Source organism: Pan paniscus, chromosome 1 (assembly GCF_029289425.2).
Source record: "Pan paniscus chromosome 1, NHGRI_mPanPan1-v2.0_pri, whole genome shotgun sequence".
Taxonomy (NCBI): domain Eukaryota; kingdom Metazoa; phylum Chordata; class Mammalia; order Primates; family Hominidae; genus Pan; species Pan paniscus.
Window position 1 is genome coordinate 93278234 of NC_073249.2, and position 24177 is coordinate 93302410.

Sequence of the window (24177 nt, forward strand, 5' to 3'; positions counted from 1 at the left end):
CTCTCCTGAATCTTTAAGCTGTAGTCTGGGCTTTACCCATAGGGAGTGCTGAGAACTGTGGAAATAGATTTTCTTTTTCCTTCCCTTTCAGGCAACTGGCTTACATTTCCGTCACACAGACAACATCAACTTTTGGCTATCTGCAATAGCCCACATCGGTCTGCCTTCGGTAATACTGGGCCTGAAGATTGGTATTCATCTTTACTCCTTACCAGCCACCTCCTACAATCCCATGCTTTATCTCCCTGGACCCTTTAGCCCTATTTCCATGTGTCTTCTAAACTAACTTAATCTAAGAGAACAGTTCCTTGCAGCTGTGTGTCTTTGAACCAGGTTATTTTTTTCTCTGCCTCCTCTTCCCTGTGGATGAAAGGAGGTGAAGTTTCCCTGGCCTGAGTGGCACGGTTCCCATTATGCAGGGGGTGGGAGGCTGCTATGTCATGCTCGTATTGGCCAGCCTTGTCTCCACCAAATTTCACAGTGTGAAGCAAGGGTATACACATCCCTAGGTGGCAGACTTTGAGTTAGAAGCCTAGGTCCAAAACCCCAACTGGACACATGATTTCACTCTTTGAACCTCAATTTGTTACTCATCTGTAAAATGGGGATAGTGAGCCCTGCCCTGTCTACCTTATAGTGTTGTCAGGAGGATCACATGGTCTGTGTGAACTCCCTTTGTGAATTGTGAAGAGCTATACAAATGAAGGCATGATAGGATTCTACAATGTATGGTTTCTTTCTGCTTTGTTTTTCTTCCCTGTAGAAAGGCACTATAAGACAGGAAACAGCAGTAAAGAAAGACACTTCGATGGGAGGCAGAAGCAATAGAGGTCATGTGTCTTCAGTGGGACTGGAACACTCTAGGTCTCTAAATTTGGTCTTTTATTGTGAATCTAAATATAACCAAGATATATTGAGGTTAGGCCTCATTACAGTTGTCAGGTGGCATTGAGAAGCCATACCTGGTGCCACTCGGTTCTTAGAAGGGCTCTCATTGATCAGAAGCCGCTGGCTTGGAGACAGGGATAACAGCCTGACACTTTTGTGGTCCTTGGCAATATATGCTTCATTGGGCCCTGCATGGGAGTAGGCCAGCTCTCCAGCATACCACATCTCTGGCAAGGGTCTAAGGTGAGGCATGCAGGCTCACTATAGACATCTGGAAGACAACTGGGGGCCTGGTTTTTTGTTGTTGTTGCTGTTATTGTTTTTGGAGGATATGGCTTATATCCTGTAGCCTTGATGGCCTTATCTGGTGTTTGGTTAATCCAGGGCACCCTAGGACTATGTGTCTGTGGCTGAGCCTTGGCTTAGTATGCATCCTCAGTGAATTTCTTTTATACTAGGCTGACTAGAAATGGTTGGGGGAGACTGACCTAGACACCCCAGGTAACAAGGGAACACACACCTCAGGTTGGAGACGAAGACCCATTCCTCGGCACCCCCTCTGCGTATTTGGTGGTGCTTAAAGGTTCCCAATGGCAGTAACTGGCTGGTTTCTCCTCTAGACCTTCTTCCCAGAGACCACGGACATCTATGACAAAAAGAACATGCCCCGGGTAGTCTACTGCATCCATGCTCTCAGGTGAGAGACCTCAAATTTTATCATCCAGGTTCCTCTAGGTGAATGCGACCAACAATCAACAGCAACAAACTCAGCAAGAAGGATGAAGGGTAGACCACAGGGAGCACTGCTCAGGAGAGTGAGGTTTCAGATTTACAGAGTTGTGTTTAGATTTTTGTGCATGTCTGTGGGCACATTTATGTATGGCCTGTGTGGGTGAAGGGGAAGGGCAGGCAGGGTACCAGAGATAGGAAAGTAGCAGGGTAGGGCCTTCAGTTTGTAACTGGGTATAAAGGAATCAGAACAGGACCTATTGAGAGCAACACAGGCAAGACACTTAGTATGAATGGTGTAGGCTCTTTGGTCCTACTTACAGCCAGCCATCAGCAACCAGTTGGCTAAATCACAGCAAGTGACCGACCGGTTCCTTGTGTTTACCATGCCATCTCTTTCTGACCACTTCCCATGTTCCTTTGTGCCCCTGTGCCTTAGCTCAGCAGGTATCTGCTTGCTGCGCCTTCCTGTCCTCTCTCTCCATTGAATGACCTGCTACTGCAATGTGGCCTTCTCTGTGAAGCCTTCCTAATCCCCTCAGACCCCCAACACCATCTAATTTACCTTCTGCAGCACTTTCCTTGGGCTGATTTATGGTCATATTTCTTTTTTTTTTTTTTTTTTTTTTTTTTCTTTTTTATTGATCATTCTTGGGTGTTTCTCGCAGAGGGGGATTTGGCAGGGTCACAGGACAATAGTGGAGGGAAGGTCAGCAGATAAACAAGTGAACAAAGGTCTCTGGTTTTCCTAGGCAGAGGACCCTGCGGCCTTCCGCAGTGTTTGTGTCCCTGGGTACTTGAGATTAAGGAGTGGTGATGACTCTTAACGAACATGCTGCCTTCAAGCATCTGTTTAACAAAGCACATCTTGCACCGCCCTTAATCCATTCAACCCTGAGTGGATACAGCACATGTTTCAGAGAGCACAGGGTTGGGGGTAAGGTCACAGATCAACAGGATCCCAAGGCAGAAGAATTTTTCTTAGTACAGAACAAAATGAAAAGTCTCCCATGTCTACCTCTTTCTACACAGACACAGCAACCATCCGATTTCTCAATCTTTTCCCCACCTTTCCCCCCTTTCTATTCCACAAAACCGCCATTGTCTTCATGGCCCGTTCTCAATGAGCTGTTGAGTACACCTCCCAGATGGGGTGGTGGCCGGGCAGAGGAGCTCCTCACTTCCCAGTAGGGGCGGCCGGGCAGAAGCGCCCCTCACCTCCCGGACGGGGCGGCTGGCCGGGCGGGGGGCTGACCCCCCACCTCCCTCCCGGACAGGGCGGCTGGCCGGGCAGAGGGGCTCCTCACTTCCCAGTAGGGGCGGCCGGGCAGAGGCGCCCCTCACTTCCCCGACGGGGCGGCTGGCCCGGCGGGGGGCTGACTCCCCCACCTCCCTCCTGGAGGGGGCGGCTGGCCGGGCAGAGGGGCTCCTCACTTCCCGGTAGGGGCGGCCGGGCAGAGGCGCCCCTCACCTCCCGGACAGGGCGGCTGGCCGGGCGGAGGGCTGATCCCCACACCTCCCTCCCGGACGGGGCGGCTGGCCGGGCGGGGGGCTGACCCCCCCACCTCCCTCCCGGACGGGGCGGCTGGCTGGGCAGAGGCGCCCCTCACCTCCCGGATGGGGCGGCTGGCCAGGTGGGGGGCTAACCCCCCCACCTCCCTCCCGGACGGGGCGGCTGGCCGGGCCGGGGGCTGACCCCCCCACCTCCCTCCCAGACAGAGCGGCTGGCCGGGCCGGGGGCTGACCCCCCCACCTCCCTCCCAGACAGAGCGGCTGGCCGGGCAGAGGGGCTCCCCACCTCCCAGTAGGGGCGGCCGGGCAGAGGCGCCCCCCCCACCTCCTGGACAGGGCGGCTGGCCGGGCAGGGGGTTGATCCCCCCACCTCCCTCCCGGACGGGGCGGCTGGCCAGGCGGGGGGCTGATCCCCCCACCTCCCTCCCGGACGGGGCGGCTGGCCGGGCGGGGGGCTGACCCCCCCACCTCCCTCCCGGATGGGGCGGCTGGCCGGGAGGGGGGCTGACCCCCCCACCTCCCTCCCGGATGGGGCGGCTGGCCGGGCAGAGGGGCTCCTCACTTCCCAGTAGGGGCGGCCGGGCAGAGGCACCCCTCGCCTCCCGGATGGGGCGGCTGGCCAGGCGGGGGGCTGACCCCCCCACCTCCCTCCCGGACGAGGCGGCTGGCCGGGCAGAGGGGCTCCTCACTTCCCGGTAGGGGCGGCCGGGCAGAGGTGCCCCTCACCTCCCGGACGGGGCGGCTGGCCGGGCGGGGGGCCGACCCCCCCCGCCTCCCTCCCAGACGAGGAGGGAGGACGCTCCCCACTTCTCAGATGGGGTGGCTGCCGGGCGGAGGGGCCCCCCACCTCTCAGACGGGGCGGCTGCCAGGCAGAGGGCCTCCTCACCCCTCAGACAGGGCGGCCGGGCAGAGACACTCCTCACATCCCGGACGGGGCGGCAGGGCAGAGGTGCTCCCCACATCTCAGACGATGGGCGGCCGGGCAGAGACGCTCCTCACTTCCCAGATGTGATGGCGGCCGGGAAGAGGCGCTCCTCACTTCCTAGATGGGATGGCGGCCGGGCAGAGACGCTCCTCACTTTCCAGACTGGGCAGCCAGGCAGAGGGGCTCCTCACATCCCAGACGATGGGCAGTCAGGCAGAGACGCTCCTCACTTCCCAGACGGGGTGGCTGCCAGGCAGAGGCTGCAATCTCGGCACTTAGGGAGGCCAAGGCAGGCGGCTGGGAGGTGGTTGTAGCGAGCCGAGATCACGCCACTGCACTCCAGCCTGGGCGCCATTGAGCACTGAGTTAACGAGACTCCGTCTGCAATCCCGGCACCTCGGGAGGCCGAGGCTGGCGGATCACTCGCGGTCAGGAGCTGGAGACCAGCCCAGCCGACACATCGAAACCCCGTCTCCACCAAAAAAACACGAAAACCAGTCAGGCGTGGCGGCGCACGCCTGCAATCGCAGGCACTCGGCAGGCTGAGGCAGGAGAATCGGGCAGGGAGGTTGCAGTGAGCTGAGATGGCAGCAGTACCGTCCAGCTTCGGCTCGGCATCAGAGGGAGACCGTGGAAAGAGGGGAGAGGGGGGAGGGGGGAGGGGAGGGGGGGGAGGGGGGAGGGGAGAGGGGAGAGGGGAGAGGGGAGAGGGGAGAGGGGAGAGGGAGCTCTATCTACCACACAGTCCTTCTCTGAATATCGGTCATATTTCTTTATGTGGGTTGGGGATGACTTGAGGGCAGGTGCTGAGTGGTCTTCATCTCTAGGTCCCCATAGTATCTCCTTCAAACCCATCGTGGGCAGAGTGTCAAAATGAATAGGCCCCAGTGCCTTCCAATGCCTTCCGTTTTTTCCTAGTCTCTTCCTCTTCCGGCTGGGATTGGCCCCTCAGATACATGATCTATACGGGAAAGTGAAATTCACAGGTAAGCCCAGCTCCTTCCCTGACCACCACAGCCTGGGCAGGGTCTTGGGGGTTCTGGGCCTGATGAAGGGCACCTGTGGCATCATTGCAGCTGAGGAACTCAGCAACATGGCGTCCGAACTGGCCAAATATGGCCTCCAGCTGCCTGCCTTCAGCAAGATCGGGGGCATCCTGGCCAATGAGCTCTCGGTGGATGAGGCTGCAGGTAAGGACTAGGCTCTGCCCTGCCAGGAGTAGGCTCAATGCGTATGGGAGGGCTCCAAGCCTCACAGCCATTGGATGGGTTCTGGCCAGCTCTCATCCACAGATAGGGCCATCAGGCTACCTGGTTTGTCTGGCCCTTGAGGGTGGGAAAAAGGATGACATTAGAGTGGGCTGCTACTGGTTGCGCTCCAATCTGGGATTCACTCTGGCCTCCTGACCTTGTTTCCATGCCCTCTCCCAGTCCATGCAGCTGTTCTTGCCATCAATGAAGCAGTGGAGCGAGGGGTGGTGGAGGACACCCTGGCTGCCTTGCAGAATCCCAGTGCTCTTCTGGAGAATCTCCAAGAGCCTCTGGCAGCCGTCTACCAGGAGATGCTGGCCCAGGCCAAGATGGAGAAGGCAGCCAATGCCAGGAACCATGTAAGGAGTAGTCTTGGGTTGCAGGGACCGAAAAGTTGAGTGGCTGGAAAGTCTCAAATGAAACCGGGACTCCTATCTGTCATGTCTCTAGTATCCAAAATTGCTTCTTAGAGAAACCATAATTTATCAGTGATTTTAGAGAAATAGGAAAGGAACTTGGAAGAATGATGAGAATTCCGAAGAGAAGACTGGAGAAGAGGTTCTTGGGGGATGATCTTCAGGGAAGCCTGAGAGGGGTGCTGGAATGTAGAACAGAATGAGATTGGACTGGAGGTTCCAAAGGTTGGTTTGGCTTAATTATGTCAGTGCCAAGTGTTTTAGACCCCACAATTCCTGAATTCTGAGCAGACTGACCTTTGGCCTTGGGAAGGTCCCCAGAAGAAGAAATAAGTGTAGCCAGGCAGGGAAGAGCAGGACAAGGAGATTAAATTGGGTTTCCCAGGTTCCCTTTCAATGGAGTTTTTGCAGGATGACAGAGAAAGCCAGGACATCTATGACCACTACCTAACTCAGGCTGAAATCCAGGGCAATATCAACCATGTCAACGGTAAGAGACATTGAGCAGGAGTGGTTTGGGGGTGCCCTCAGGGTAAGCCCCTGCACTGGGAGGTTTGGGGATAGCTTTTCTCAAGCCAGAAAGCCCTATGGTCTCATTTGGGCCAACTCTTGCCTCGGGGAAAGATCAGAGTCCAAGGAGTATGTGCACTGCTTTCTGGCCGTCAGTGTCTAGAGAAGTAGTCCATGTCCGGGAAGCTTCTGTCTGACTGGAGAACCATAGAGAGGAGCTGCTCTTGATGCCGGGGGGGCAGTTGGACTGGGGTCCTTCGAGAGGGGCAATGTGGAGAATACATGAGGATGGGGGGATCTGGGTAGGAGCCGTGTGAAGGCTCAGGATGGGTGGGCATTTGCCTATTTGGGTGAGGATATCCTTGGGGTCTGGGGCGGCAAAGTGAGAAGGCTGTGAAGACCAAGCTGAAGAATTTGGGCTGAACCAAATGGGCCCAGGAACCAAGGGGGAAAGGGTGGGGGTAATTCTGGGCAGGCAAGAAGAGGGCAGATTCCTAGGGCTGGACTAGGGGATTATGAGAGGTGGCTTTCTCACACTGTCCATTATGGAGTCATTTTTTTTCAGTCCATGGGGCTCTAGAAGTTGTTGATGATGCCCTGGAAAGACAGAGCCCTGAAGCCTTGCTCAAGGCCCTTCAAGACCCTGCCCTGGCCCTGCGAGGGGTGAGGAGAGACTTTGCTGACTGGTACCTGGAGCAACTGAACTCAGACAGAGAGCAGAAGGCACAGGTTAGCCTCTGTCTATTACCTGCCACCCCCTCTATGTGACCATAGGATAGGAGAGGGCCTCTTACTCAAAGATCACCACTGTTGGTCCTTTGTATTCTGTAAGTGCTGACTACGTGTTTAAATGGTTAAATCACCCCAAGGCCTAGTAGACCAGATTGATCAGCTTCTGTCCCTGAGAGTCCCCCAGGCTGACCAAGAGGAACCCAAGGACAGTCCCATAGGCAGTAATGTGCTCCCCCATTGTTGAACTGGTGCCTCCACTTAGCAATCTTGTTTTTAAAGTAGTTGACTTTTCCCCTGACACATTCGTGTTGTCTATGTTGTTATTTTAGATGCTTGCTGAGCAAGAAAGATTAAAGATGAGTTAATAGGGCTGGGCACCGTGGCTCACGCCTGTAATCCCAGCACTTTGGGAGGCTGATGTGGGTGGATCACTTGAGGTCAGGAGTTTGAGACCAGCCTGGCCAATATAGTGAAACCCTGTCTTTACTAAAAATACAAAACTTAGCTGGTGTGGTGGCACACGCTTGTAATCCCAGCTACTTGGAAGGCTTCGGCAGAGAATCGCTTGAACCCGGGAGGCAGAGGTTGCCGTGAGCCGAGATTGTGCCACTGCACTCCAGCCTGGGAGACAGAGCAAGACTCCATCTTAAAAAAAAAAAAAGGGTTAATAGGGATGAGTGAGCCAGCCTAACGGAGAGAGGTAGGATTGAGGGTAGGTGGCTGGGTAGACCTGGGAGCTCATGCTGGCAACTCGTAAAGCATGGTCATGGCCCCGGAAGGACTCCATTCTACTGTATCTCTTCCCTCTCTTAGGAGCTGGGCCTGGTGGAGCTTCTGGAAAAGGAGGAAGTCCAGGCTGGTGTGGCTGCAGCCAACACAAAGGGTGATCAGGAACAAGCCAGTAAGTCATCTGCAGGTCTGAGGCCTGCTCTGTGCGTATCTCTGACTCTTAGAAGAGTATCCCACCTCTTTGCTGGCTTCTGTATTAGGCAGTACACACTGCTGCTGTTTCCAGCCTGGCTAGGAACTTCTCCCCTCACATAATCTGCTTTATTCCTGCTGCCTGGGGGGACACTACAGATAAGTTCATTAAGGCCTTAGAGATAATGACATGCCAATACTGCACTGGGCTGTTCTCCTGGGGCAGGCAGTTTTCTTCCAGGCAGTTTGCCTGTAATTTTGACAGTTTCAACCTGCTTGAATTCCTTTGGCTTCGGAAATGTAGTAATTTTCCAGAATATGAGCAAAAAACTAATCTTCTCAGTTTCCCTTAAAAACATTATATACAAATGTAATTCTTTTTTGTTTGTTTTTGTTTTTGTTTGAGACAGAGGCTCACTCTGTTGCCCAGGCTGGAGTGCAGTGGCACAATCTTGGCTCACTGCAACCTCCACCTCCTGGGTTCAAATGATTCTCTTGCCTCAGCCTCCCGAGTAGCTGGGTTGACAGGCACCTGCCACCATCGCAGGCTAATTTTGGTATTTTTAGTAGAGGTAGGGTTCTTCGTGTTGGCCAGGTGGGTCTCAAACTCCTGGCCTCAAGTGATCTGCCTACCTTGGCCTCCCAAAGTGCTGGGGATTACAGGCATGAGTCACTGTGACCGGCCATAAATATAATTATTTATTACAAGAATGTGAGTTAGTAATTGTCTTCCTCCAAGAGATCTATCTGCACTGCAAGTATGAAGAGAAACAGTGCTGAGGCAAAATGCAGTAGCCTGTGGACACTAGACCTGTTACAGTTGCTTGCCTTAGTCTGGACTTGCTGTCAGGTTTAGAGGTTGCTCAGTAACCATTTACCTTTGTCTAACAGAGCTTTCCGACATACACTAGCTTTCAGTAGCCCCCAGGCCACTCCTGACTGGCTGCTTTCCTAATCCACTCAGTTCATTCCCGATTGCTGCTGCCAGAGTAATCTCTGAAGCACAGATCTGATCTTATCTCCCTTGTTGAACATCTTCAGACCTTCATGGGTTCTTCCATTATTTAGCCCACACTTTAGTCCTATCTCCTTGTCCTGGCAGATAAGACCTTTCCAGAGTTCGTCCCCAGCTCTTCTGTTCACATTCCATCCAATTCAGCCGAGCAAACAATCTATTCTCCCTAGATTGCCCTCCAGCCTTTCCCATCACCGGGCTTCTGGTCCTGTGGGTTACATTTCTCCCACATTCTCACCTGTTGATGAGCGGGTGAAAACATTCTCCAGAGCTGTCTCCAAGGCTTCCTCCTCTGTGAAGTCTTCTGCTCTCTCCCAGGCAGAATCCCTCCTCCCCTGCTCTGCCATAGCATTGTGTGGGGGTGGCGGGAGGTGGACTTCTAACATGACATTGACAGCAGTGCACTGTAGGTACTTTGGTATCCTTAGTTCTTCCCATCTTGTGCTCTCCTTGATGTCAGTGCCCGTATCTGCTAAGCATTTTGTAAGCCACAGAGTTTGTAAACTCAGACTACATTGAGGCACCACAGCCCCTTTTAAGCTTACTACTGCCCTTTGCAGCAAACGGCTCCACCTTGGAGCTGGTTCCTTATTCCTCTGTGCTGTCATCAAGCCTTGGTCCCTAGAGCCCCCTGACTAACCTCATCTTAGTTACGTTCCATAGCCACCTGTCAATCTTGTGCTCACCACCTTAGGAACTCACCCTCTGCCATGACAGCCACTCTGTGTTACATGCTGAGCTACTCAATTTCTAGGCCTGACAAATTGCTTCTTACAGAGCCTCTTCTTAAAGCAACCCAGCCCCTTTTCTTCCTGAACACTTAGAAATGCATTTTAAACCTAGCAGATTTTTGAGAGCAGTTGCAAAGCCATTTCCCCACCAAGATCCCCCGGCGGAGCCTAGTTGGTGAGGAGAGTGGAGATGCCACTGAATGCCCGACCAGTACAACCTGTTGCTCTCCTCCCTTGCAGTGCTCCACGCTGTGCAGCGGATCAACAAAGCCATCCGGAGGGGAGTGGCGGCTGACACTGTGAAGGAGCTGATGTGCCCTGAGGCCCAGCTGCCTCCAGTGTACCCTGTTGCATCGTCTATGTACCAGCTGGAGCTGGCAGTGCTCCAGCAGCAGCAGCAGGGGGTAAGCCCCAGAAATGTGGGTCTAGCTCTGCAGTCCCCATGCAGCTGGAGGGATCAGGACAGGCAGCCCAGGCCACCCTCTTGTGAGTGCAATATGAGATGCTGGCACGAGATTAGGATGGGGAAAGAGCTACCATCCCTGCCTTACTGAGCGTATTTTAATAGCCAATACCTTGAGCAAACACTGCTTTACATACTCATTTAATCCTTAAAAGGACCCTATGAGGGAGGCATTCTATTTTAGAGATGGGGAAACTGAGATGCAGAGGTTAAGTCACTTGCCCAACACAGCTGTGAGTGCCAGTGCTGGGAGTGGATGCAGAAGCCCATGCTTTGAAGCACTTCACTGTCCCACCTAATCCCAATCCATACTTCTTCTCTGACAGTGAAGCGACAGGGCCCTCACTTAGGGACTTTCAGTCTGTTGGAGGAGTTAGAATACACCTGAGGGTCCAAATAGAGACACACAGGGAGAGAAGAGCAGATGACATAAGTGGAAGAAGTCTTCAGACCAAGGAAATGGAGGAAGCAGAGCCGGGAAGTCTTCCTGGAAGAGAATCAATAGAGAACTACACCCACAGCAGGTGTTTATAGAGCATCTACTCCCAGCATGACTTGGATACAGGCACAGCCCTCAGGAAAGGCACAGTCTCAACATAGGAATGACTATGTACAAGGAAGCATAAAATAAGTACTAAGAAGTAAAGCATTGTGACTAAAGTTGTGGACTTTTGAGCCAGGCTGCGTGAGTTCAAATCTGGCTCTGCTACTTCTTAGCTATGTGACATTGAGCAAGTTAATTACTTTCTCTGCTGCTCAATTTCTTTGAATATAAAATGGGAACAATAATATATTTACCTCAGGCTATAGGATTAAATAAGGGAACATATTTGCTTAGAGAAGAACCTAAGAGAAGAAAGTAAGAACCTTAGAGAAGAAAGTAAACTTTAGCTATTAATATTATTGTTGTTGATATTCACAACATTCTGTTAGGAGAAAATAGGAAGGGGGCTGGGTGTGGGGGTTCATGCCTATAATCCCAGCACTTTGGGAGGTCCAGGCAGGCAGATCACTTGAGGCCAGGAGTTTGAGACCAGCCTGGCCAACATGGCGAAACCCCATCTCTACTGAAAATACAAAAATTAGCCAGGTGTGGTGGTGGCACATGCCTGAAATCCCAGCTATTCCAGAGGCTGAGGCTCAGAGATCACTTGAACCCGGGAGAGCCAAGATTGTGCCAGCTGCACTCCAGCCTGGGCCACAGAGCGAGACTCTATCTCAAAAAAACAGAGAAGAAAATAGGAAGGGTGCTCTAGACAAAGGGCACGGCATAAGCAGATGTTTGAAAAGCAGAAGAAGGACAGGGCAGGGAAATGGGGCCGGAGCTTCTTGGGTGTGCGGTGCAGTGCAGTGTGGAGGCGACTACTCCATCTTCATCTCTGTATACCCAGGGCCTAGTGCAGTTCAATTTTTTTTTTTATTTTAAGACAGGGTCTGGCTCTGTCACCCAGGCTAGAGTGCAGTGGCATGATCTCGGCTCGTTGCAACCTCCACCTGGGTTTAAGCGATCCTCCTGCCTCAGTCTCCCGAGTAGCTGGGATGACAGGTACGCACCACCATGCTCAGCTAATTTTTGTATTTTTAGTAGAGACAGGATTTTGCCATGTTGGCCAAGCTGGTCTCAAACTCCTGAGCTCAAGCGATCTGTCCACCTTGGCCTCCAAAGTGCTAGGATTACAGGTGTGAGCCACTGCACCCGGCTAATACAGTTCTTGATATGCAGTAGGGACCAATGGGAGCTGGTAGAGCTTACTTGTTAAGTGTGGGCTTTGAAATCAGACAGCTAGTTTTGACTTACATTATTGGTCGTGGGCTCATCCATGAAATGGGGATGTTAATGGTACTATGGTTCTATTGTCGGCTTATTATGAAAATTAAATGATAATGTGTGTGAAGTACTTATAATTGAGCACATAGTAAGTATTCTCAGGTGTTTTGTATGATGATTATTAGTGAGTGAATCAGGCCACTGGGGTTTTGGGATAGAGACTCTGGGATATTCAAGAACCTTGGGGGCAGGATGGTGAATAGGCCTTTAGACCCTTCACCTGCCCACTTGGGAATTGGCCCTCCCACCCATTGTAGGAGCTTGGCCAGGAGGAGCTCTTCGTGGCTGTGGAGATGCTCTCAGCTGTGGTCCTGATTAACCGGGCCCTGGAGGCCCGGGATGCCAGTGGCTTCTGGAGCAGCCTGGTGAACCCTGCCACAGGCCTGGCTGAGGTGGAAGGAGAAAATGCCCAGCGGTGAGAAAGGCTTAGCCACACATTGGGAGTGAGGGATGGGGGAATGCAGCCAAGACTCAGCACTCTTCTGTTGGAGACTTGCCTTGTGTACGATGTCCCATTCTTGGGCCCAGGCCCACCCTCTGGGTCTGTTCACAGTTCCTTGGCCTGTGTTTCTTCCTGGGAGTGGATGGGGTCACAGTCATTCCTCTTTTCTTCATTGATTCATTCTTTCCTAGCAGACGTTTGAGTACTGACCCATGTGCCAGATATTACTCTAGGTGCTGGGAAACAGCAGTGAACAAAACACTTTCTGCTCTTGTCAAACTTACATGCTAGTAAAGGGAGACAGATGATGAGAAAAGAAGATGAGGTGGCTGGGTGCAGTGGCTTACGCCTGTAATCCCAGCACTTCGGGAGGCCAAGGCGGGAGGATCACTTGACGTCAGGAGTTTGAGACCAGCCTGACCAATGTAGAGAAACCCCATCTCTACTAAAAATACAAAATTAGCCGGGCGTGGTGGCACATGCCTGTAATCCTAGCTACTCTGGGAGCTAAGGCAGGAGAATGACTTGAACCTGGGAGGTGGAGGTTGTGTTGAGCCGAGATCGCACCATTGCTCTCCAGCCTGGGCAACAAGAGCGAAACTCCATCTCAAAAAAAAAAAGAAAGAAAGAAAAGAAAAGAAGAAGAGGCATAGAGAAAAATAAAATAGGGCAAAGTGGGTAATGGGTAGAGACATAGTAGGGACAGTTTTTCTGTTTTACATAATGTAGATCTCTTTGCTGAGGAGGTCATTTTGAAAGAGACCTAAAGGGCATAAATGATTGCCATGAGGCTACCTGGGGCAGAGGCCTTAAGAAAGCAATGTGCATGGTGTGTTCAAAGAACATCAGGAAGCCAGTGTGGTGGAGTGAAGTAAGGAAGAAAGAGGAGTGGGAGATGAAGACCAAGTAGCCGAGGCCAGACCATGTAGGACTCTGGTTTTTACTCTGAGTGAGGAAGGAAGCCACGGGAGGGTTTTGAGCCAGGAGGGAGTTGATCTGACCTACTTCTTTTTTTTTATTTTTAGAGACAGGGTCTTGCTCTGCCACCCAGGCTGGAGTGCAGTGGTGCAATCACAGCTCAGGGTCTGGTTCTGTCACCCAGGCTGGAGTGCAGTGATGCAATCACAGCTCAGGGCCTTGCTCTGTCACCCAGGCTGGAGTGCAGTGGTGCAATCATGGCTCACTGCATCCCTGAACTCCTGGGCTCAAGTGATCCTCCCAACTCAGCCTCCCAAGTAGCTAGGACTACAGGCACATGCCACCATGCCTGGCTAATTTTTTAATTTTTTGTAGAGATAGGATCTCTGTACGTTGCCCAGGCTGGTCTTGAACTCCTGGGCTCAAACTATCCTCCCATCTTGGCCTCCCAAAGTGTTGGAATTACAGGCGTGAGCCACCGTGCCCAGCGATCTGATCTACTTAATAGGATCTTTCTGGCTGCTGTGCTGAGAATTGACTGCAGGAGTACAAGGGGAAAGCAGGGAGACCTGTTAGACAGCTATTGGAGTAATCCAGGCAAGAGATGATGGGGGCTTGGCCTTGGGCAGTAGTGGAGATGGGAAAAAGGAGTCAGATTTTGGATACATTTTGAAAGCAAACTGACAGGATTTGGTCATATAATAGATATGGGGTAGAAGAGAGAACAGAATTCGGTATGACTCCAAGATTTGGGGCAAGATGGGAGAGACAGTGGGACATGCAGGTTAAGCAGGGGAACCAGTTCAGATGTGAGCTGTTGGGTTTGAGGTGCTTGTTAGACATTCACTTGGAAATCACAAGGAGCTGGCTGGGATAAATGAATGGGCTGGAGGTGTGCTTTCGGGAGCATATGGTGTTAAAGTCATGAGATTGGGTGAGATCATCTACAATGTAAGTATGGAGAGAGAAGAGGTCTGAAGACTGAAGATTGGGATGCTTCCATGTTTAGATGTCAGGGAGGAACCAGCAGAGGTGTCTCAGAAAGAATAGCCTGTGAGGCAAGAAGAGAACTAAAAGAGTGTGGTGTCCTGGAGGTCAAGTGAGGAAAATCGTTCAACTGTTTCCCCTGACTTCTGGCTGATGATTCACATGCTACTCACCTCTCTGCCCTTCACCCCACTGCCAGTTACTTCGATGCCCTGCTGAAATTGCGACAGGAGCGTGGGATGGGTGAGGAGTTCCTGAGCTGGAATGACCTGCAGGCCACCATGAGCCAGGTCAATGCACAGACCCAGGAAGAGACTGACCGTAAGTATAGTCTGGAGCTGGGTGGAGATGGCCCAACTTAGGCAGTCCTGTCCCTTAGCCATTAAGTCTAGGGGCCCCCTGCCCACCTAGATCTCTCTTTCTTAGGGGTCCTTGCAGTCAGCCTCATCAATGAGGCTCTGGACAAAGGCAGCCCTGAGAAGACTCTGTCTGCCCTACTGCTTCCTGCAGCTGGCCTAGATGATGTCAGCCTCCCTGTCGCCCCTCGGTACCATCTCCTCCTTGTGGCAGCCAAAAGGCAGAAGGCCCAGGTGAAGTTAGGGCTGGCTGGGTTGGTCATCAGAGCAGGAAGAACATTCTCTGTGGGTTGCACTGTACCCAGTCTGGCAGAGCTCTATTCTGATGGACACAATGGCTTCTGGGTGGGGGTGAGGGGGGTGTTCCAATCTGGTAAAGAAGGATGGCCCTGTTGCCAGGGCAGTGGGCAGTCCATGGGAAAAGCACAGGCCTGGGAGCCAGAGAACCAGGCTGGATTTCCCACTCTGACCCTTAGTGACCATGTGACCTTGAGCAAATCCCTTGATATCTCTGAGCTCTATTTACTCATCTGTAAAGTACTGCCTACCCTAGTCCTACCCAGCTCCCAGAATGAGGGTGAAAATCAAATGAATTGACAAATGGGGCAGGGTTCTGAACCTGAAACACCCTTAGTATATTGCAGTAGAGAGTGGTTGAGAGCTCAGACTCCTGGGCCAGACTACTGGAGCCTACATCCTGGCGGCCTGACCCTGCACGTGTTACGTAACCTCTCTGTGCCTCTGTTTCATCACCTAGAAGCTTGTGGCAGTAAAGAGCGTATCTCATAGTTATCGGGTGTAAGTGAGATAATATGACAGTAGTACTGGCTAACATTTATTGAATCCTTACTCTGTGCCAAGCATCATTTTATGTGCTTTACAAGTATTAATGCATAAGAAAGTGCTTTAGAATACTGCCTGGCACATAGTCAGTACTCAATAAAATGTTAGTTTACAAAGTCTATTATTAATGAGGAGAGTTGGGAAGGAGTAGAATCTGGGGTTGTGTGAGGCAAGGAAGGGTTCAAGCCTTTATCAGTCTGACAGTGTGGCAGGCATAGGCTTACTTGACCTGTGGGCTAATGTAATCTTCCCACTACCTTGTCGGGTAGAGGAGTGTGGAGCAAGAAAAGGAAAGAGAAGGTAAGGGTCAGGGTCAGGATTGGCCTGAGAAGGTGTGCAATGAGGCATAGGGGAGTGGGGCGTGGGGGCAGGTAGTTGGAGCCTCCAGCGTAGGCTATCCCTGGACATGGCTGAGGCATAAGAGCAGGGAATTGAGCTGTTGAGAAGGTGGTGGATGCTGAGGGTTTGAGGAGCTGTGCAGAGCCTCTGTGGTTCTGGAGGTGCTGTGGCCAAGCCGAGTAGACCTGAAAGCCCAATAGGATAAGACAGCCTTCTGAGCCTGGCCGCATCCCAGGGAACCACATGCCACACATGCCCACACACAGGGCAGAGAGCTGAGTGGAGATCACTGTCCCTGTGGCTCCCAATGCCTGCCTGCAGTTTGGTTCCCTTGGGCATCTTGGCCTGGGAACCTAGAGAGACTAGCTTGGGGTCTCATCTTTTTTTTCTCCCTCAATCTGCCAGGTGACAGGGGATCCTGGAGCTGTGCTGTGGCTTGAGGAGATCCGCCAGGGAGTGGTCAGAGCCAACCAGGACACTAATACAGCTCAGAGAAGTAAATGGACTGGTTGGGGGACCCTGGGAGGGGAGGGATGGTGATGTGGGCTCAGCAGCAGCCCAGATAATCAGGCAGCCTCCCTGGTCACCACCCTCTCCCTTCAACCTCTGTGGGGAGGCAGGCCAGAGTCAGAGCAGGAGGGCTGCTGTTCAGACTGCAGGATGGATTTCCTGGCAGTCGGCGGGGCAGGAAATTCTCAGGAGGTGAGAATCCATAGTTCACCTGCTGCCTCCCTCTATGCCTTCCTGTGGACACTTTCCCTGTAATGTGGGCATGTGAGATCATGCGGTAGTCAGAAATCCCATTTCTGCTGGTAGCTTGAGTTTGGGTTCCAGCAGTCAATCAGCTCTGGCTAGAAAATGTTTAGACTTGGAATGAGAGAAGAGGAATTGGCAGGAGTTTGAGGAAAACAGGCAGACTCAGTGCAAATAGGCAGGGGTGTGCTGATGTGTGGTGCTGGTGGTGTTAGTTCTCAGTGGCTGGGGTCTCTCTGTCCATCTGTCTGTCTGCTAGTGACTGGAAGGCAGATGCTACAGCAGCCATTCCCACCTCTTAGGCTCTCTTCTAAGAAACTGTCCCAGGGTCCTCTGCCCATATCCTGCATAAAGTGCTTCTTTTTTAAGACAGGGTCTTACTCTGTCACCCAGGCTAGAGGGCAGTGTACTGTGATCTCCATTCACTGCAACCTCTGAAGCAATCCTCCCACCTCAGACTCCTGAGTAGCTGGGAGCACAGGCATGCGCTACCATACCTGGCTAATTTTTTTCTTTTCTTTTTTTTTTTTTTTTGAGACAGAGTGTTGCTCTGTCACCAAGGCTGGAGTGCAGTGGTATAATCTTGGCTCACTGCAACCTCTACCTCCCAGGTTCAAGCAATTCTTGGGCCTCAGCCTCCCGAGTAGTTGGGATTATAGGCGCCCACCACCACAGCTGGCTAATTTTTGTATTATTAGTAGGCACATATAATACATATAATTCACCATATTGGCCAGGCTGCTCTCAAACTCCTGACCTCAGGTGATCTGCCCGCCTAAGCCTCCCAAAGAGCTGGGATTACAGGTGTGAGCCACAGTGCCTGGCCAATTTTTGTATTTTTTTATACAGATGGGGTTTCGCCATGTTGGCCAGGCTAGTCTCAAACTCCTGGGCTCAAGTGATCTGCCTGCCTCAGCCTCCCAAAGTGTTGGGATTACAGGCAGGAGCCACTGCTCTGGGCCTTTATGCTTCTGTTCAAGCTGATTTTCCTTTTATCAAGCCCCAACTCAGCCTAGCCCCACGCTGCCTCCCTCAGGAGTGCTTCCTTGACTGCTGCTGCCTTTCCCTCCAAGCACAGTTGCATGCTGCTGCTTTTCATGTATGTGTCTCTGTCCATCCTGGGATGTTCCCGTCTACTCCTTCAGAAGGGTGATTTTGTGTCCTCTTTCATGGAATCTGTCCCTAGTGGACCGGCCAAGGCCCATGGGAGGGACTCGGGGGAAGGATTGACTGCTCTCTCCTGATGCCCCTGTCAGTGGCTCTTGGTGTGGCTGCCATCAATCAAGCCATCAAGGAGGGCAAGGCAGCCCAGACTGAGCGGGTGTTGAGGAACCCCGCAGTGGCCCTTCGAGGGGTAGTTCCCGACTGTGCCAACGGCTACCAGCGAGCCCTGGAAAGTGCCATGGCAAAGAAACAGCGTCCAGGTAATGGCCCCAACCTGACCCTCCTTTTCGCTGCCTGCCCCAGCCACCCCTTGCCTGCTCTGAACCTTCTCTGCTTGCTTGGTTTCTGCTTAGCAGACACAGCTTTCTGGGTTCAACATGACATGAAGGATGGCACTGCCTACTACTTCCATCTGCAGACCTTCCAGGGGATCTGGGAGCAACCTCCTGGCTGCCCCCTCAACACCTCTCACCTGACCCGGGAGGAGATCCAGGTTGGCAGAGCCCCTGCAAGGGTAGGGGATCTTGGATAGGAATGTCCTGAAGAAGAGGCTCCCACTCCCCAAAAGACCACAGCGTCTCTCTCCTGCCTCCACAGTCAGCTGTCACCAAGGTCACTGCTGCCTATGACCGCCAACAGCTCTGGAAAGCCAACGTCGGCTTTGTCATCCAGCTCCAGGCCCGCCTCCGTGGCTTCCTAGTTCGGCAGAAGTTTGCTGAGCATTCCCACTTTCTGAGGACCTGGCTCCCAGCAGTCATCAAGATCCAGGTGGCAGGCTCTGGCTTTCTCAGTCTTCAGGGCCTGGGCTTATCTGGGCTCCAGGGTATCCACGCTGCTTCCTTTTTACTGACATGGGAATGATCTTTCGGCCTCTGAATAGTAGTGGTTAAAAGCATAGGTTCTGGAGCCAGACCATGTATGTTTGAATCCCAGCTCTACCACCTCTTAGCTGTGTGACCCTGGCAAGTTACTTACCCTCTCTCCCTCAGTTTCCTCACTGGTCCCTCAGTCTTTTCATCTGAAAATGGGGATAACGATAGCACCTACCTTATAGAGTTGTTATGAGGATTAAGTTAGGTAATATCTCAAGTGTTTATAAATTGGGCCTGGGAGGTAGGTAAGAACATGGTAGAAGTTACCATGCTATTTATATCATTATTGTCACTATCCAGAGAGTGAGAGCTGCTTCTTAGCTTCCCCAAGGGAAGAGTGAAATAAGATTTAGCTGGGCGCAGTGGCTCATGCCTGTGATTCCAGCCACTCAGAAGGCTGAGGTGGGAGGATTGCATGACAGGGTCTCACTCTGTCACCCAGGCTAGAGGGCAGTGTACTGGCTGAAATGAGCTATAATGACACCACTGCACTCCAGCATGGGCAACAGAGCGAGACCCTGTCTCTAAAAATGTGTGTGTGTCTGTGTGTGTGTGTGTGTGTGTGTGTCTGTGTGTATGTGTCTGTGTGTCTGTGTATTTAGTGAGACATCAAGGCTTGGACACTAGGAGGGCTCGAAGAAGTGGTGGTGGTTAAACAGAAAAGGGGTGGAATATCCTTTAGGAAGAGAATAGCCTTCTACCTTTCCTCTCCTACCAGCCCTTCCCATTTTTATTCTTCCAACCTGTGGATGGTCCAGTGTGGCCTCTGAGACTGACCCATAAGTAATTGAGACATGAGGCTGGTAGGGAAGATAGCCAGAGACACTGTGCAAGCCAGGAATGATGGCAATTGAGCAGATACCTTCCCAGGCAGATGTGATCTGGAGGGCCTCGTGGAGGTGCTGGCAATGTAAAGATGCTTTCACAAACTTCTTTGAATGCCAAGAGCATGCCACTTGGCACTAAGCAAGGGTGGGAGATGGGTGCAAGGCCCATGGGTGAGTAATCACTTCTCTCCCCTCACAGAAATTGGAGTACACTTGATGTTAGACATTGTGATAGGAGGGACATGAAGACAACACCAGAGGACACCAAGGGAGACAGATGTGCAGATCGGGACTGGCAAATGGCCCTTGATTATGACTGAGGGTGTTGGGGGGTAATTGAGAGCTCAGGCTTTGGGGTCAGAAGGTAGAGTTTGCCTCCTGGTCCTACCACTTCTGGGTCATATGACATTGGGCACCTTACTTATGCCCTCTCCAGCACTCTGTTTCCTCATTCATAATGATGGTACTCACCTCATATGTTGATTAGGAGGATTCAGTAGGAAAATTACATGTAGCACTTAGCATGGTAAGTGCTCCATTGATGGGAGCCATTATGAGATTTTGTTTTCAGGGCATTGGTCCCAGAACTCAATACAGAACTTTAGTGATCTGTATTTAGTGGTCTGAATCATAGGGATTTCTCCCTCCTGAGCCCAGTCTGGAATTTCACACTAAGGCGATGAAAAACCACACCAACAGTGGGAGAGAAGATGGAGTCAGAGGGAACATTTGTCACTAGTACCAAAGCTGTGTGGGCTCTGGCCTGGGTCCTGGGAGACAGAGAAAGAGAGGGGTAGCCCAGAGCCTTGAGCCTCTTGCCCGGGGAAAGGAAAATCCAAAATGAGGCTTCCTGGGTGTATTGAGACTTTATCTCCTGAAAGCTCTGACCCTGGCCAGAACCCCATCCAGGGTCCTGAATTCTGACCAATTCAGAGGCCTTAAGGAGCCTGGTGGAGGTTGGGTAGTGAGTAAGAGCAGAGAGCAGACCACTCTGCCTTTTCCCACAGCAACTTTCCAGTCAGTACCTGGAGGAGGAAAGGAAAGAGTCCTGAGGGCAGGCTTGGAAATGGGCCTTCCTGACCTCTAGGCTCCAACATGGACAGCTGGCATCATGGACCAAGCTATCCTCTTTTACATCCTATCCCAACAGAGGGGCCGTGTAAGCCTTGAGGGAAAGCTGGCAGAACTGGCTTTAGGAAGGGCTAGGGGCAACTGAATGAAAGGAGTTGCTCCCAAGTCTTACCAAACTGAGACAATGTCAGTGATAGAGTATCTCCCAGGGCCTGTGCACTGGGAGATGCTGGACATGGGGCCTAAAAGACAGGAAGGGCCAAGCATGGTGGCTCACGCCTGTAACCTCAGAACTTTGGGAGGCCGAGGTGGGAGGATTGCTTGAGCCGAGGAGTTCAAGACTGGCCTGAGCAATATAGTAAGACCCCATCTCTACAAAACATAAAAAAGTAATCAGGCATGGTGACACACACCTGTGATTCCAGCTACTTAGGAGGCTGAGGCAGGAGGATCACTTGAGCCCAGGAGGTTGACACTGCAGTGAGCCATGACAGCACCACTGCACTCCAACCTGGGTGACAGAGAAAGACCCTGTCTCAAAAAAAAAAAAAAGACAGGAAGTATTTCAGTGGGAACAAAGGTGAGTATAAAAGGTTCAGGGACAGAAAACCATAAGGCATGTTTACAAGAAAGTGAAAAGTCTGATGCATCTAGGATCCTTAAGAAGGTGGGGACCAGTGGCAAGTCAAATAGGGAGTGTGGGGTCAGATGGTTGAGAACTTCTGGAAACAGGCTGGGATAGTCTATAGTCTAAGAGGTACTTTAGGAAAATTAATCCCACACAAGCTTGGAGGGAAAGGGAAAAGTCTCCTAGGAAGGAGACCGGAATGGAAGAGGGCCTTGAGATTTTAGAGACCAAAGGAGGCATGATTTGTGCAGACGTCGGTTGGGCCCTTTGCAGCAGATCAGCTAGGGGAGAGGCCATCAGCCTGACAGCTGAGTTACTGGGGACCTTGGTGGGAAGATTTGCTGAGAACTAGGGTCAGGAGCTGGATTGTGTTTTAAAGAGAATGTGAGTTATGAGAGCATTAGTGACCTGCTGCCCAGGTGGCCGCGGGCAGAGATGGTGAGAACACGGTTCTGTGCCTGTACACACTTCTCATCCACACAACTGCATGCATTTCCAGACTGCTCTCTGCCCACTTTCTGTGCACATGAGGGAGGGTGGAGTGTGTGATAGGGTGTGGGTGGTCTGCATATGGGTGTATGAGTATATTTTAGGCTGATATGGTACATACTTTGGTGAAGTTGGTGAGTAGGTGTATGCTTTATTATCTTTTAGGACTGTATCTTATAGTTGAGTTTCTGTGAAGAGGTGTTGGTTAGAGGTGTGTGGGTGTGGGTATGTGGGTGTTTGTTCTGGGACCAGGGAGTATGGCAGAGGGCATTGTTGGCTATGTGAAGCCATTTGGTCTTCCCCATGAAGTTGGAAGTTCTTTGAGAACAGGGCCACTTTCCCCTTCCCCCTCTATTTAACTGCCCCCTTCCATTCCCTGGAGGGCCCAGGACAAAGATTTTCTTAAAAGCCTTTCTGGCCAAAGGAGACCTGCTTGAGTTACTTCCCTTTCTCTCCTGATGTGCAGGCTCATTGGCGGGGTTATAGGCAGCGGAAGATTTACCTGGAGTGGTTGCAGTATTTTAAAGCAAACCTGGATGCCATAATCAAGGTAGCTACGGTGGTTTTGGCAGGCTCCTTTCTCTCAAAGGACCGTCTGAGAACAATCTTGTAGTCTTGTCACCTTCTTGTGACCTCTAGATTTAGCTGAATTGACCTGAGACTGAGTGAGGGTGGGCCCCAAGCTGGAGCTGAGGCAGTGTGTTTCTTCTCCCAGATCCAGGCCTGGGCCCGGATGTGGGCAGCTCGGAGGCAATACCTGAGGCGTCTGCACTACTTCCAGAAGAATGTGAGTGTCACCTTGTTCCCCCTGCCCACATACCCAACCTTTGCCCATGAGACTAGAGCAAGGACAGCCAGCAACCCTTTTCCCATCTGTGTTTGTGGCAGGTTAACTCCATTGTGAAGATCCAGGCATTTTTCCGAGCCAGGAAAGCCCAGGATGACTACAGGATATTAGGTGAGCTGCCTGATCCACCCTCCCCAGCTGTTGGGAGGGAGAGGACCCCACAGAGCCAGGCAGGTCTAGACATCCTTCTGCGACTGCACAGCAGGTAAGGGGAAGGTAGTCACAAGTTGTCTGTGCAGGAGCATGGAACAGGAGTTGTAACAAAAGCCCCCCTGCTCATCCCAATCACAGATAGCCTTGTCACAGTGAAAGTTCTTCTAACCAGGCTCTTTTTGGACCAGGCTTAGATTATCTGCCTATTGCTACCACCAAAGCAGAAAGAAAAGGATCTTGCTTCTTTTCTTAGGGTTCAACCTTCTCCTCTCCAGACCTCTGTGGCCCAGCACAAACAAGGCCTGGTGAGGCACACAGAGTACATCCATTCCGTGGTGTGGAGAATGTGAGAAGCACCCAAGGGAGTGCCATCTTCCTGCTCCATATTCCCCATTAGTTGGGTGCTCATTTAAAGCTTTAAAGAGGTCCTTTCTGGCTCTTGTTCTTCAAGTTCAGAAGCCCAGCAAATGGCATCCCCTTCCTTTTTGTGAAATTGACAAGTAGTCCATTTCTACATTCACCTCTAGCCCCTGGGTTCCTGAAGCAGTAGGCCCCTTTCCTTCCTGGCCTTGAGGCTGCACTCTTGGGCTTCTGGTGAAATGTCCTGTTCAGGAATCCTCTCCTTCACCTCCTCAGTCCTTCTTCGCCCCTGTCCTGCCCACAGGGGCTTTGCCTGTCCCTTCTCTGGCCATGCACACTCAGGCCATCTGCTTCCTGTCAACAAGCTTCTTTCTCTCCTTCCCTATCCCCAGCCTAGCCCATTCTATTTTGTCTCTGTGGTTACACTAACACCATTGTCCTGGCCATTCTTTATCTTCTTTTTCTTCTCTTCAGTTTATGGTTTTTCTGGAAGAACTTGTTTTTCCCTAGTGCTGTCTCCTCACTTCACTGGCCCCCAAACTTTACTCAGAGCTCTACCATTTACTAGCTGTGTGGCCCTTGGCAAGTTACTTAACTTCCTTTTTTTTTTAATTGATTATTTATTTATTTATTTACTTGGGACAGAGTCTCGCTCTGTCACCCTGGCTGGAGTGCAGTGGCATGATCACGGCTCACTGCAGCCTCAACCTTCCAGGCTCAAGTGATCCTCCCATCTCAGCCTCCTGAGTAGCTGGGACTGGAGGCATACACCACCACAACTGGCTAACTTTGATTTTTTGTAGAGATGGGGGTCTCCCCATTTTGCCCAGACTGGTCTCAAACTCCTGGGCTCAAGTGATCCACTCACCTTGGCTGCCCAAAGTTCTGGGATTACAGTCGTGAACCACCACACCCAGCCAATTAACTTCCTTCTTGCCCACTTTTCTCCTTTATAAACTGGACATATTGCTAATACCTATCTTGTAGGGTTGTTTTGAGGAGTTAATATGCTGTATTTCATCGAATCCAAGATGCCATGAATTGTCTTGGCCTCTACCCTTCTTCACTCCTCAAAGATTTGTCCCCAGGCCGGGCCTGGTGGCTCACACCCGTAATCCCAGCACTTTGGGAGGCTGAGGCAGGAGAATCACCTGAGGTCAGGAGTTTAAGACCAGCGTGGCCAACATGGTGAAACCCTGTCTCTACT

The 24177-nt window shown here is 51.8% G+C and overlaps 1 protein-coding gene across 3 annotated transcripts in view; it reads left to right on the forward strand.

Annotated features, from left to right (window-relative positions):
- Window positions 1-24177, forward strand: part of IQGAP3 (IQ motif containing GTPase activating protein 3) — a 50778-nt gene that overhangs the window by 6599 nt on the left and 20002 nt on the right. The window contains exons 4-22 of one of the 3 annotated variants that reach the window (XM_063604517.1): window positions 92-169; window positions 1509-1585; window positions 4974-5041; window positions 5132-5245; window positions 5486-5664; window positions 6133-6211; window positions 6797-6960; window positions 7777-7864; window positions 9871-10034; window positions 12179-12336; window positions 14468-14589; window positions 14695-14858; window positions 16212-16302; window positions 17816-17983; window positions 18080-18216; window positions 18321-18491; window positions 22077-22160; window positions 22326-22397; window positions 22499-22568. In XM_063604517.1, the coding sequence (XP_063460587.1) occupies window positions 92-169; window positions 1509-1585; window positions 4974-5041; window positions 5132-5245; window positions 5486-5664; window positions 6133-6211; window positions 6797-6960; window positions 7777-7864; window positions 9871-10034; window positions 12179-12336; window positions 14468-14589; window positions 14695-14858; window positions 16212-16302; window positions 17816-17983; window positions 18080-18216; window positions 18321-18491; window positions 22077-22160; window positions 22326-22397; window positions 22499-22568 (2248 nt within the window). Of the gene's footprint in view, window positions 1-91; window positions 170-1508; window positions 1586-4973; window positions 5042-5131; window positions 5246-5485; window positions 5665-6132; window positions 6212-6796; window positions 6961-7776; window positions 7865-9870; window positions 10035-12178; window positions 12337-14467; window positions 14590-14694; window positions 14859-16211; window positions 16303-17815; window positions 17984-18076; window positions 18217-18320; window positions 18492-22076; window positions 22161-22325; window positions 22398-22498; window positions 22569-24177 lie in introns of all 3 variants that reach the window. The other 2 variants (XM_003821051.4, XM_063604520.1) reach the window with 2 other exon arrangements.